Below are 12,979 nucleotides of genomic sequence, written 5' to 3' on the forward strand. Positions count from 1 at the left end.
TCCCGCTGTCTGGCTTGCCCCATTGAAGGATACCGAGTCCTTTTCCCAAGCCTGTCGCCAGCCCTAAATTTGCTTTTCCATGTTTGGAGAAACTGCACTGTCCCAACCCAAAGCTAACCCACATTCCAGAGGGCCATTAAGACTAACAACATGTATAAACCAGCAGATCAAATGTATCCTGGAGGAAACATATGTGAGTTGGTATTTTGGAATAACCCACAGCTGCCTGAAAGCTGTGGGGGGGGAAAAATGTGTTTGTTTTCGTGAAGACGAGCGTCCCATCAGCTTCAGCACTCAAGGGGCCCAACTGCAGGACACAATAGGACAGGGGGAACAACAGAGCTGGAGCTGGAGCCAATTGAAAATGCAAAGAAACCAGACAGGCAGAACGGGATTATTCAAAGTGGAATTAGAGCCGAGCATGGGGGTGACCGAATCTCGCAGCAGACGCTACCGTGATGACTATAAAACAGAAGAATCTCGTCTTAGCAAAGAGCCAAGGGACAGCACATAAAACAGGCAGCAGGGAGAGATAAAGCAGCGAGCGAGGGAGCGTGGCTGATGGAGGCACACGCTGGTGCCCAGCGTGAGGAATGTCCTGGTTTCACTTGTGATTGGCTGGGGAATGGAGGAGTCAGTTTTCACGGGGGCTGATCAAAAAGTTTCCTTTTGCTTTCCGAAGTTGCTGTCTGAGCAGAGGCAGCGGGAAGAGGAGGCCAGTCGCCCTAACATTCCTCAGGAAAGCTACTTCAATGAGATGAGAAGGCTTCTTGAACCAAGGATATACAGCCAAGATCAGGCGCCGAGAAGCTGTTTTCCTTCTTTTCTCCCCCAACTCCTCCTGGAGTTGAACAGCTCTCATTTCTGGCATGCGTCTCATCTCTCAGGATACGATGTCACAGTATTCTACTAACTTTCTCTTGCTCCCCATACCAGAGTATCCGGCATTAGACTGCGTGCCCAACAAAATCATCAAGCTCGTGGTCCTGGGTGGCAGTAGTGTTGGCAAGACAGGTAAGTCCACAGGTGTAGCTCCATGCTTTTTCTTGCTCCTGCACTTACCAGCTCATTTGCAGCTCTGACAGACCCAAGGCTTTGAAAACCCTTCACTGCTGCAGCTTTTAAGTTACTTTTTTATTATTAAATGCAGTGAGTAATTTGTGAGGTGGATTTGCTGTAGGTCTCTGCAAGCAACCAACGTGAGGTGGTGGTTAAGGGGAGAGGGCACTGTGTTGGGAGCTCCATACTTACAAATGGTTCTACCTGATCTTGAGCAAATTATTTAATCAAGTATAAATTTTCACACTCCAAAAATGGGACTAGTGGTTTCTGTTCTCCTGTTGTAAATGCTTTATGCTCTGCAGACAAATAACAGCATACAAGATGTGTCTTCCTGTATTATTCTCCATAGGAGAGAAGAGGGTGAAGCGAGCATTATTGCTTTTGAATATATGGTTCATGATTTCAGAAATTAGTAAGGCCAGATCTGTTTTACTACATCTGAGGTTCCACAGCACTCAGTAAAATGTTTGTTTTGGATTTGAAGCAGCCACATTTTCCTATTATTTTTAAGTAGTTTGTTGAAGATAGCTGCACAGTCAATTTTACTTAAGGGTACTAAAGAGGTGGCCCAGTATCCACCGTGAGAAAAACTATTATTTTAAATGAAATCTATGATAGAGTTGTTTGCAGAATATATCTTTTTATTTAACAAATGATTCGGAATCTGCTGAGATGAAAGCACTACAGGAATTAAAGTTACTGTTGCCATGACAGGATTTTAAGTTATAAAGTGATCAAGAAAAAGGAGAATGTTCTACTCCAACAGTGTAAAAAAGCACCACAAGTTAAGGTGAATAAGAAGGCCCAGGGCACGGCAGCAGGACCCATGTGTGCAGAGCACATGCAGTTTGCCTGCTGGATGTAACTAGATATCGCTAATGGGTTTCATCAGGAGGACTGAGGATTTTTAAGGCTGGGAAGAACCATTACATCCATCAGCCTCACTTCTTACATGACACAGAGGTCTTAAGTGTGGTATTTGGATTTGTTTCAGTTTGCTGGCTTGTTATTCTTTTTCTAAATGATTTCAAACCGAAGGTCCGATTGTTATACCTGCAATCACAACAAACAAATAAACCTTCGTATCCTACATTGAACACCCACACTGAACCTAAGGGGTAATTTCCAATACAAGTTGCAAAAAACTGTTTATTAGGTTATCACAGCCTGGCCCCAGATCTTTTTTTTGTCAGTGTTGAGAGAAGCATTTGCAGAACAATATGTGAGCAATTCAAATCTTAACTTGGTTTCATATTATACTAACTCTTCCAGTAAGATATTACACATGTTCTGCAAAGATTGATTTTGGTTCATGTTGAAGACCCATATTTTTTTCATTGTTTTACAGCCCTGGTTGTGCGCTTTCTCACAAAGAGATTTATTGGAGACTATGAAGCCAATACTGGTGAGTCTGCTTTCTCCTGCAGTACTGCAGATAGCTTGAAAAGAAATCTGCTCTATTTTGTGACTGGTGCACATTACAGGAAAGCCAAGGAGTGTTAGATGTCCATAAGGTGCATATTTTCAGTTAATAGCCTGAAGCTATGAAAGCAACAAATCAAAGGCTCATTAGTTATGATCCTTTTACCTATTTTTTTCTCCAACTCGATGGAAAAGGATCAGAGTAAAAGGTTTGCTTGGGGACATACCTATACTAAAATGCAGACTGGAGGAACAACTTGCATATCGACTAAACCGGAGAAACCCAATGCTGCTCTCTCTGCTACCCCAGGGAAGCCAGAGGAATTCCAAAGTGCGTAAAAGGCAGTTCAGAACTCTTTCTGTGCACTCCCTTTTTTCAGTGGCTTTAAAGACAAGGGAGACTTCCAAATTGAATTCTTCTTCCCATAAAATAAGCCAAGTGACCATGCAAACTACTTCTACTGCATTTCTTGTTTAATCCTGACACCGCAGAGGATATGTTCATTGAACTCTTTAATTCACAGCCTCTGTACCCAGAAAGTGCCACCTGTGTTGGCCAGTGTTGTAGAAAGGATCTATGTACACCATGCTCATACTTTCTAGCACATCCCACACGTAGGCCATCTCACAGGTTTTGCATGAAGGAGGACAGGATTCAGCACAGTGATTGCTTCACTTTGGGAATGCATGCTGAATGTAGAGTGATGAGTTAGGAAAGGAGATGGCAGTACAAGACACCTTTGATCTCCTCCTGCCTGATGAAATACAATCTGAAAGCTCCTCCTTACAGCTCCCTCCCACTGACCTGAAATCACCTTGATGTTGGCCATGCTATTTCTCTTTCTTTTCTTTCATCTCTTCTACGGGAGACTGTACATCATGTAAGACTTCTGAGCATTGCGATGGATTGCCGCCAGAGACATTGCTGAGAGCCACATGCTTTTCTCATTAAGCTACTAGCCCAACAGCCATGCTGTAGAAGAAATAAATACGCCAGAAATAAGAAACAGGTGGCAGTGTACTTGTGATCATTCAACCATGCTTCTCCTTCAGTCGCGTATAAGGCAGAGCGCAGTCAGTGTCTGGAATTACCTGCTCTTTTTTCTGCAATGCATTACAGAGTAGGAATAATATGTTTTCTGGTCTTGGTTCAGAGGTGCAGTATCTTCCCATAAAACAGTGCCACCTTTTCAGCTTAGAATCTGATCTGTTTTCAGGAAAAAAAAAAAATCCCGAAAGGGCTAGATCACCTCAGAGTCAGCATTAAAACATACTGTGGTAATATTGGATTCAGAGGCAGCAAGCTTTGCTGTGCTAAATTTCCTCATATTGTAAATGTTTCTGTGAGCTCAGACTCTTTTTCCACTCTCCTTCTCTGGAGACATTCAAAACCAACCTGGACGTGTTCCTGTGTGACCTAGTTTAGGTGATCCTGCTCTGGCAGGGGGGTTGGACTGGATGATCTTTCGAGGTCCCTTCCAACTCCTGAGATTCTGTGATTCTGTGAAAAGCACCTGTTTCCTTGAACCAAAGATGACTTTCAGAAGTGATAGCGTTATTGTCACTAACAGACCTCCCGGTTAATCTGAATTCCTTACTGTCCAATAGATGGGATTCCTCTATGCTTGAAATGAAACAAATTGTTTCAGATGCAGCAGTGCCAATTGTATTTGGACAAGACTGAAAGGCTGTGCACAACAGCTGGGGATACAGCATTTCTTCACACACCCATGTGACTTGTATTAAGTTCTGAAGAAAAGTGATGATGGCATCAATCTCTGTCTTTATCCCAACCATGGATGGTTCATGAGATCAAAACTTAAGTTTTCATTGACCCACACCACAGTAATGAAATAAACAGTGCCCAGAACAGTGATGGTTTTATTAGAGCTGGATCAGTCCTAGATTGTTTGAACTAGCACTTGGCCCTGACTTGGTGTCATTCAGGTTAACCAGAAGTCCAATTCGAAGCATCCCATTTTGGGGAATTTCAACCAAACTCTTACTGTTAAGGTCACACGAATCCTAAAGAGCATCTGAGTGATTTGTATGCACTCGCTTACTCTGTGTCCAAAATGGCAATACTTTCCTTTTTAAAAGACTTTCAGAAAAATGCAATGGGAAACTCCTTTTACAGACAACACCTGGATATCTTGGTTTGAGAATAAAAGTATATGCAGTCCACATTTTAAAAAGTTAATAGTATGGACTGAAAATCTGAATGGGATTTATGCACCCACTTCGACTATTTGATTCAATACAAAGTGCTGCCTTTCCCAGATACCATCCTAGGTATGCATTCAAAACATCTGACCACACGGCAAATACACAACCACCTTACTTAAGTAAACAGCCACACAACTACTCTGGTACCATTCATTTTTCTATAAGCCTCAAAAATGTGAATTTGTTCCATTTTGCCTTGCTGTACTTTTTCTTCTTTGTTGCAGCCACTGACTCATGTTCTTACTTTTCCACCAGGTGCTTTGTATTCAAGAAAGTTCACCATAGATGGGGAGCAGATCTCTCTGCAGGTGCAGGATACACCTTTTGTTTCACTGGAGGTAAAACGGCTGCTCAGTGCATTGGTACTTTACAGCACAGTTCTTTTCTCATGTTTGTTGTCAGCACTGTAAGTAACTCCACTTACCAGCAGAAAAATACCTGGGTTCATGCCCAAATGAAGACTAATGGGGGTAACCCTAAGCCTCACCAAAACGAGCCCTTGAAGAGGTTAAATCAGGCTTCTTTAAGTCAAAATTTAAACAAACCTGTTTCATACACATTACTACATTCTAAGCCTAAACAGCAGTAAAATAATAATCCGGCTTGCTCCTGCCAACTCCTTGAATGTTTGCTTTCCTGTCAAATGGTTTGTCCCTGCAAGCAGAAAATTACCTGGGTTCACGCCCAAATGAAGACTAATGGGGGTACCCTAAGCCTCACCAAAACGAGCCCTTGAAGAGGTTAAATCAGGCTTCTTTAAGTCAAAATTTAAACAAACCTGTTTCATACACATTACTACATTCTAAGCCTAAACAGCAGTAAAATAATAATCCGGCTTGCTCCTGCCAACTCCTTGAATGTTTGCTTTCCTGTCAAATGGTTTGTCCCTGCATGACAGAAACCTCACCTGCCCACAGGCCCAGCTGGCTCAGCTTAGACCTTCCTGCCTCTTTCTATGCCCTTGTCACCATCAGACCTAAACTTCTAGGTTTGGCCTTAACCTCAGTCTAAGCTCTGACTTGATCAAATACATGTCTGGACGGGAACACCATCTTCTCTCATCCTCTTTCAGGCTGGCCCTGGACAGCTTTATGTACCTTGTTTAGTCTGTATGGACCCATGTGTGCATGGGTTCATTTCTGTACCGTAGAACTGTTCCCTCCTGAATTTACAGGACAGGATAAGCAAAGCTCCCACAGCCAGAGTTTCCATTTCCATTTTCTCTGATGACTGGAAGTAGATTTAAGCAGAAAGCTTTGTTAAACCTGCACGCTCCCTGCTGCTGTTGAGCATGCCCAGAGCAGAGGAGAAGACCCTTCATTTAATCTGGACACTAAAAACCAAACAAAAGCAGCTATGGAAATCCTCCAAATATCCAAGTGGGGCTTAATAGTACAAAGGCCCTATGCCAGCTTGCTTGGAGAGGACCTGCAAAGAGAAGCTGGTGGTGATGATTAGGCATAATTGGGACTGCCTGATAAACACTTACAAAGGGAATCCCCTCTCTGTTCTATCCTATGGAGAAAGAAGGGAATGAAGGAATTTAATTCTCACACCAGATAGATGTTTATTTTCTGGTTTCCCTGCTTTAATTAAGACTGTGCCCTAAAGTTCTCTGGCTGTAACCAGAGCTCCAGAAAGCTTAGTAATGCCAAGAGCTGAGGTTTCTTAGTCAGAAACTATTTTAATTTTGTTAGGAAGGAGTTTCATTTTCTTTGTCCTAGTCAGAGGTCTGCACTGTTTCACCAGTTCCCACAGCCACGCTGATCTTAGCCTGGATCTCTGTTTGCATCAAATGATGCGTCTGAAATAATTTGAGGGGAGTGTTCCTGAACAGGACTTGTTAAGACTGAGAATAAGTTGGATTTTTTTGGTAAAACCCTTAAGGAATAGAGTTTCTTGCACTGTGCAGGCTGAGTGCAGTGTTTCAGGACGAAGTCATGTGGAACCACTCAGGATTTTAGCTGCACTGGAAATGTTAATGTTTAAAGAGAGAAACAGAAGCAAACAGATAACTGGTTTTGTTCCCCGATTCATTGCTGCTGGGTCTATACATGGCAAATGATTGTGTGTTTCAAAATTAATTCTGGAGTAGAGATTTACATTTAAAAAGTAGCCCATTAAGCCTTTGATTTTCCTGAAAAAAGCATTCCACTGGGGATTAATCATCCAGCTCACTACTGGGTGGGCCTAGCTGGAGTAACTGAGAATTTCTGCTCATTAGGGCTCTCTGAATGTACACCTTCTCCAAAAAACATTTTCAAACACTTGCCAGAGCAATTAGTTCTTTTCCCCCTGTGAAAGGAGCTTGCTGGTGAAAAGAGGCTAGCAGGACGTGAAGGGTGGCTAATTATCTCCGGATTGGACACAATCCAGACACCAACAGTGCAAACTGCCTTTCTTCCCACAGCCTGCCCTGTCCTGCCTTGAGTTCACTCTCATTAGCCTCTTAAACAAGGCTGCTAGTGAGGATCCTTCTGATTCCACATGCAACTCTTGGGTTTTTGGGTTTGAGGGTTTTGGAGAGGGAGAGAAGTGATAAGAGCATCTGTTAAATGATTTCACTGCTAACAGGATTTAGCAAAGAACTGCTAGGTATGATGAGCCATATATGGGCAATATTGAAATATTTACAAAGGGCAGTTGGGTAGCAGAACTCCTGTTGAAAGCTGTTAACCTAATTTATACTTTGAGTCTTCAGAAATTCAGCTTCCTTCTTCTCACATAGAAGAGCCTTGTTGGTAGTAGTTTTTTTACTGTCTGACCTACCATAAAAGAACTGCCCAGTTTTACTCATTCTTTTCCACCTCCGCTTCCTGAAGTTAAGCTTTATAATTCATATTTAGGTGTCTAAATAAAAGTGATCTCTCTGGGGAGATTGCTGAGTACATGCAAATTCTGTTAAAATGAATGTGAATGGCAGATATATATTCTATAGGTAAATAGATAATGGAACATATGATCTAATAGTCTTACTGAAGTTGATGAAGATTTCTTGAATAGAATTTAGCAATAATAATAAAAGTTTGGGCTCTCTATTTATGAAGTTAAACTCTCACTAAAATACACAAAAGCCTCTAATTCCTACCAACTTCAAGAGCTAAATACTGAATATGCTTAGTGCCTTGTTGGATATGAAAGAAATGACAAAGTTCCAGAAAGGCTGTAATATTGACAGGACTGTCAGTTCTTACAACCCAAGCATAGTGGCAATAACTGCAGCAGTGACCTCCCTGTCTGCCTGGGTTACACGCCAGCACGGATAACAAAGAGGCGAGGATTAGCTGAAAATAGCTTCGTCTTGAAAAGTGAGCTGATCTCTTTTCAAGGCCCACAGTATCATATTCAGTTTCATATTCCCAACATTGATGATTGTTATGGCTGCCTGAGTAGGAGCGGTGATGGACTGAACAAATGTGTGACCAGTGAAACAATAATATAGACACACTGCTGCTTTATAAATGAACAATGAGATTTCACCTCCTTTTCAGTTCCAGTAATTGGTTATTTGCAACAAACTGCTTTTTTGAAGTAACTTTGCCTTTGACTATCTGGAGACCTACATGGCAGAAAAACCTGTCAGGCTTCATCAAACAGAGTTAGTGAGAATCTCTGTCCATGCACACATTGAACACAGAAGTGGAAAAAGCCCTAAAAAAACACCTTGAGGGACAGTTGTTCCCTGGCAGTAGTGTGGCTTGCTTGCTGAATTTTATAATGCTCTTACCATGCCCATCACCATTTCATCCACAATAAAAGCAGAGGTTCCTGTCACACTGGTTTAGTACAATAGTATACAGAGCAAACAATAGCAGTATTTTGGCTGTTCTCTTATTTTCAACCAATTTGCTCTGACCCCTCTCCATTCTACATTCCTTCTTACCTGCAATATGTTACTGGCACAGTGGAAATTTCTTGTGTCCATGGTACATTCCCCGGCAGTCAGAGAGGTTTCTGCCTGTACATTGAGAAACAGCCACACATTAAATCCAAGCTCGGAGTAGCTAACAGTGCCGTATGAGTGTTTGCTCTGTCTGCTCCCTATTCTCACTTTTCTAATCTCACACCTCTTGGTTTTGACGGTAGGATGACACTGACAGCATTTGCTGCCAAGAGCAGATAAACCGTTCGATCTACTGGGCAGATGGCTTCGTTTTTGTTTACTCCATCACAGACTACGAGAGCTACCGAGTCATTCGTCCCCTGCACCAGCACATCCGCAAGATCCACCCGAATGCCAACATCCCCCTGCTTCTGATGGCAAACAAAGGAGACCTCCTGCGAGCCAGGCAGGTGTCCTCCAAAGAAGGACTCCAGCTGGCCAGTGAACTGGGAGGGACTTACTATGAGGTGTCAGCCCGAGAAAACTGTGAGGGGGTGCACGAAGCCTTCCAGCAGCTTTGCCAGGAGGTCAGCAGGATGATCGGGAGCTGCAATGGGGAGAAACGAAGAGGCCTCCACCTTGTGCGACCCAAGTCTCCAAATATGCAGGACTTAAAGAGACGCTTGAAACAGGCGCTGACTTCCAAAGGGAAATCTGCCACTACACTTTGATGGAGCCGACGGAAATTGTTTTCTACAGCTCTGAAAAGAAAAAAAAAGGGAAGAAAATAAGCTGGTAATAAGGGGCATCACTGAAATTCAGCTATCAGGTTGTGTGAGAGGCTCTTTCGTTTTGTCTCTACATCTTTCTTAAAAATCCCGTGCTCGTTCAGCAAAGGAACTTACAGAATTTGCTCTTTGAGGCAAGAATTTAGAAACCGTGATTGAAAAAGCAGATTGTACCCAAGTGATTTCCTTTTTGAAAGGGACATAATAAAATAGTTTAGATTTAAAATGTGGATTTTATTAATAAAAATAATTAAATCCCACTTTTAAGAGAACTGACTACTCTTGGGGATGGTTATATTCCCAAACATAGGCAATAAGCTACAGCAAGACATGAGGACAGCAATGGGAACTATACTGAGCAAGCAAAATTTACCAGATTTGCTTAGTCACAAGACTGGAAAGTAAAGGCAAAAAGTAAATGGAGAGCATAAATAGTGAAAAGTAGTAACTGAAAGATTTAAATTGCAGTTTAGAAAGTGTTCTTAGCAACTTGGGGAGAGATTTGTTCACACTCAAGCTTCAGCCTTACCGTATATTTTCAAAGGGAGATTTTTTTAAAAATCACTATTTTTTCAATTACTTTTCTTTAAATGCATATTGACTGTTTCTGAATGTGATTATATGGGCAAAATACATACTTGTAGCTGCATTTTGTAGTCAGTTTCTCAATGGTGTATTTCTCATTTTTCTGGTTTCCTGGCAATGAGAGAGGGACAAATAGAGCAGCGTGGTTTAAAACCTGCACAAAAATGGACTGTATTAATCAAAAGCAAGGAGGTGACCTAAAGCTATTTAACTGTTTGGTTTTTTTCACAAACCAGTTAGATTTCAAGTTCCAGATACTATTTTAAAGAAACAAAGCCTTCACATAAAGCATATTTAATTAATTAGATTTTTTTTTAAGAAGAAAGGTTTTATGATGCCTGAAATTTCTAGCTTTGGGAATTCATCATTTTGTTGTTTGCCTTGAGATGAGCCTTGACTCAATACCTTGCAATGCGTCCAAATCACCCGTCTGTCAGCACATATTTCACTGATGGTGTGTCTCAGCACGTCCAAAGGGATTTGAAGCTGCATCCTGCAAGCTGGCCCGTTTTATGGTACCAATAACACCAACACAAAGCATCCATCATTTATTCTCAATGAGGCTGGAGATAAACTGGGTTGGACTATGGAAAAATCACGATGCAACAACCTTTTCTTCAAACAGACCATCTGAGCAATTCACAGGACCATGAAATGGAGTAAAGCTCAATGGCTGACACTCAGGAACACAGAAGGGAAAATCCTACTTTGTTGGCTATAGAAATACACCCCCAGCTGCAGTTTCAGCTGGCAATACTGAGCTAAATCAACCTTTTACTCATTGTGAGCAGCAAAAATGTAAATTGAGTCTGATGCTATTTATATAGCTCAGGGCTTGAAAATGTATTTATATTTTTCTTGTCCTTGTATAAGCCAAATTTAGTCATGGTTTTCCTTATCACCTGGATTTGATCTATCTACAGCTCACTTTCTGCTTTATTTATTGTTTTCCATAGCTGGTCATCTGAGATTGTCTTGTGTTCATCACAGACACTTTGGTATGGTATTTATTAGAACAATTTTTCAATACTTTAAATTACTAATAGCATAGCTCAAATATCAAACCTAAAGATCCAATAATATGAAATAGAGCAAACAGTTTGTGAGAGACACACAAACTGAAAATTGTTTACATTGGAAGAATGATCATCAATTTTGAACAGCAATTAAATATTTGACCATCCCATTAGTGTATAACAAGGGCTAAATTTGCTGAAGACAATTTGCTGACAACATCTTTTTCATAAGGGCCCAAGAGAATTGGGTGCTCTAAGTTGTTAAATCTGTTTGTAACTTACTTTTTCAGCTCTAATCGTTTCTTATTTGGGGACAAAGGTCAACAAATTTCAAACCTGTCAGTGTTTTATTTTCAGTAGTGAGTAATAAAAACATGCAAGGTCTTTCCTGAGTATTGTATAAAATGCCTCGTTCACCTCTTGCCTTTAAAACATTCCTTATTTATACTAGACTAAGATTATAATTTTTTGCCTTCTTATAACCTAATACTTTGGAAGTATACACAAGTATTCCTACATTTTTACTTTTACATAAGTAAGTATTCCCACATTCCTGCAGCACTGATTGGAGGAGAAAAGTCGACATTTTAGCTAAGGTGAAAAAATACTGAAACATTTCAGTCTTCTCCTAAATACTAGCATGTGGCAAACATTTATTCTGCTACAGAAACTTGAGTACAGTATTTTCTTTGTTCATTGACCAGCAATACAAGTCCTGTAATAGCTTTGATCCTGGTTTTAAGCCAGGACATCACATCTACAGAAGACAGCATTGCTCAGCATTATTATTAGCGGTCCAGTCCTTGGACACCAGGACACAGCCCCTGAAGATAAGCAAGGCTGAGGAAGGAGAACAGGAGCCTGAAAAGCAGGGAGAGGAGAGTGCTATAAAATTAAGTGCCTAAAAATAATAATGTAAAATATCAAAGATTAGTCCTGTAGAACCTGATCCTGAATTAGAATCGTCAGGCTGCTACGGAAAAACACGTATTCTACTGAAGGTTTAAAATTAAGCCTCTGGAGAGAAGGTACTTGACATAAAGTCAAGAGAAGAAAGGAAGAAAAAAGATTTGAGAGTGGATTTTTTCTTTTATATCAAGGCAAATTCTCAGTTATATTGGTTAAGTCCAGATTAACTCCATTGGAAGCAATACCAACAGAAATGAGCTGTAGAATTCACTCTTTAGATTTTTATTTTTATTTTCCCATTCCTCTTCATACTCCTGAGCAGTTTAAATCTTGTGCACCATCTGGTTTTCAAGATGGTTTACAGCTGGGTGTACTTGGGCACAAAGCAGCGGAGTGATTTGCCCCAAGGTTACACAGCTGAGCAAGTACTGGAGAGGAACTCAAAAACTATGTCCCCTGTAATTAATTCCCAACACTTGACAACAGCTACCAGACCATACCACCTCCCTCAAGGTATGCACAAAGCACAGTGAGGTGCATTACACAAGAATGTAATTAAAAGTTGGAAAAAGTTACTTAAATTACAAGCTATGTTAGGAACAGACTGAGCAAAGTATTACTGACACACCGGCACCATGCACAATTATAGTAATACCAAAACTGGCTTGTGAGTTATTGAAGATGTTAGTAAATGGTTATTTTCTGCAGTATTTCTGTTAGTTGCATTTCTCACACATTTCCAGGGGTTTCCCATAGAAATACAGTGTGACTTGGGAGAGGGGAACATCAGGCTCCATTTTTAACTGAATTTCCTGTGACTTGCTTGATGATCTTGGCCAGATCTCTTAATCAAAGTTACTCTGTCTGTAAGAGGAAGGATATTGACAGATCTTTGCCATGCACTTTAGCATCCACAGGAAGGAATCACTAATGAGAAATAAAATAATTACCCGGATTTGCAGTAGGGGTGGCTTAAATCTTAACATCTGAACTCAGATCTTGTTTCTGGATTCCTTAAACATGGAGTTGTTTGGATCCCACATTTACACTTGAAACATAGGAACAGAATGGAAAATTTAGATCTTGATTTCAGCTCAGACAGAAATATTTGTATCCAGGGTATCTGGCTACTCACAGGATTGATGTCA

The 12,979-nt window shown here is 40.9% G+C and overlaps 1 protein-coding gene across 1 annotated transcript; it reads left to right on the forward strand.

Annotated features, from left to right (window-relative positions):
* Positions 1 to 681: 681 nt before the first annotated feature.
* Positions 682 to 9,368, forward strand: LOC104535173 (ras-like protein family member 11A-like). The gene is made up of 4 exons (XM_010184022.1): positions 682 to 1,014; positions 2,411 to 2,467; positions 4,966 to 5,048; positions 8,797 to 9,368. The coding sequence occupies exons 1-4, from the start codon at positions 870 to 872 to the stop codon at positions 9,262 to 9,264; spliced, it is 753 nt and encodes a 250-aa protein (XP_010182324.1). The 5' UTR covers positions 682 to 869; the 3' UTR covers positions 9,265 to 9,368.
* The last annotated feature ends 3,611 nt before the right edge of the window (positions 9,369 to 12,979 follow it).

Source organism: Mesitornis unicolor, unplaced genomic scaffold (genome assembly GCF_000695765.1).
Source record: "Mesitornis unicolor isolate BGI_N332 unplaced genomic scaffold, ASM69576v1 scaffold205, whole genome shotgun sequence".
Classification (NCBI taxonomy): domain Eukaryota; kingdom Metazoa; phylum Chordata; class Aves; order Mesitornithiformes; family Mesitornithidae; genus Mesitornis; species Mesitornis unicolor.

Excerpts from the sequence above, each read along its gene's own strand:
- LOC104535173 (XM_010184022.1), top strand. The coding sequence starts at position 870 with ATGCGTCTCATCTCTCAGGATACGATGTCACAGTATTCTACTAACTTT. Across the intron at positions 1,015-2,410 it reads CAGTAGTGTTGGCAAGACAG|CCCTGGTTGTGCGCTTTCTC; the intron begins GTAAGTCCACAG and ends ATTGTTTTACAG. Across the intron at positions 2,468-4,965 it reads AGACTATGAAGCCAATACTG|GTGCTTTGTATTCAAGAAAG; the intron begins GTGAGTCTGCTT and ends CTTTTCCACCAG.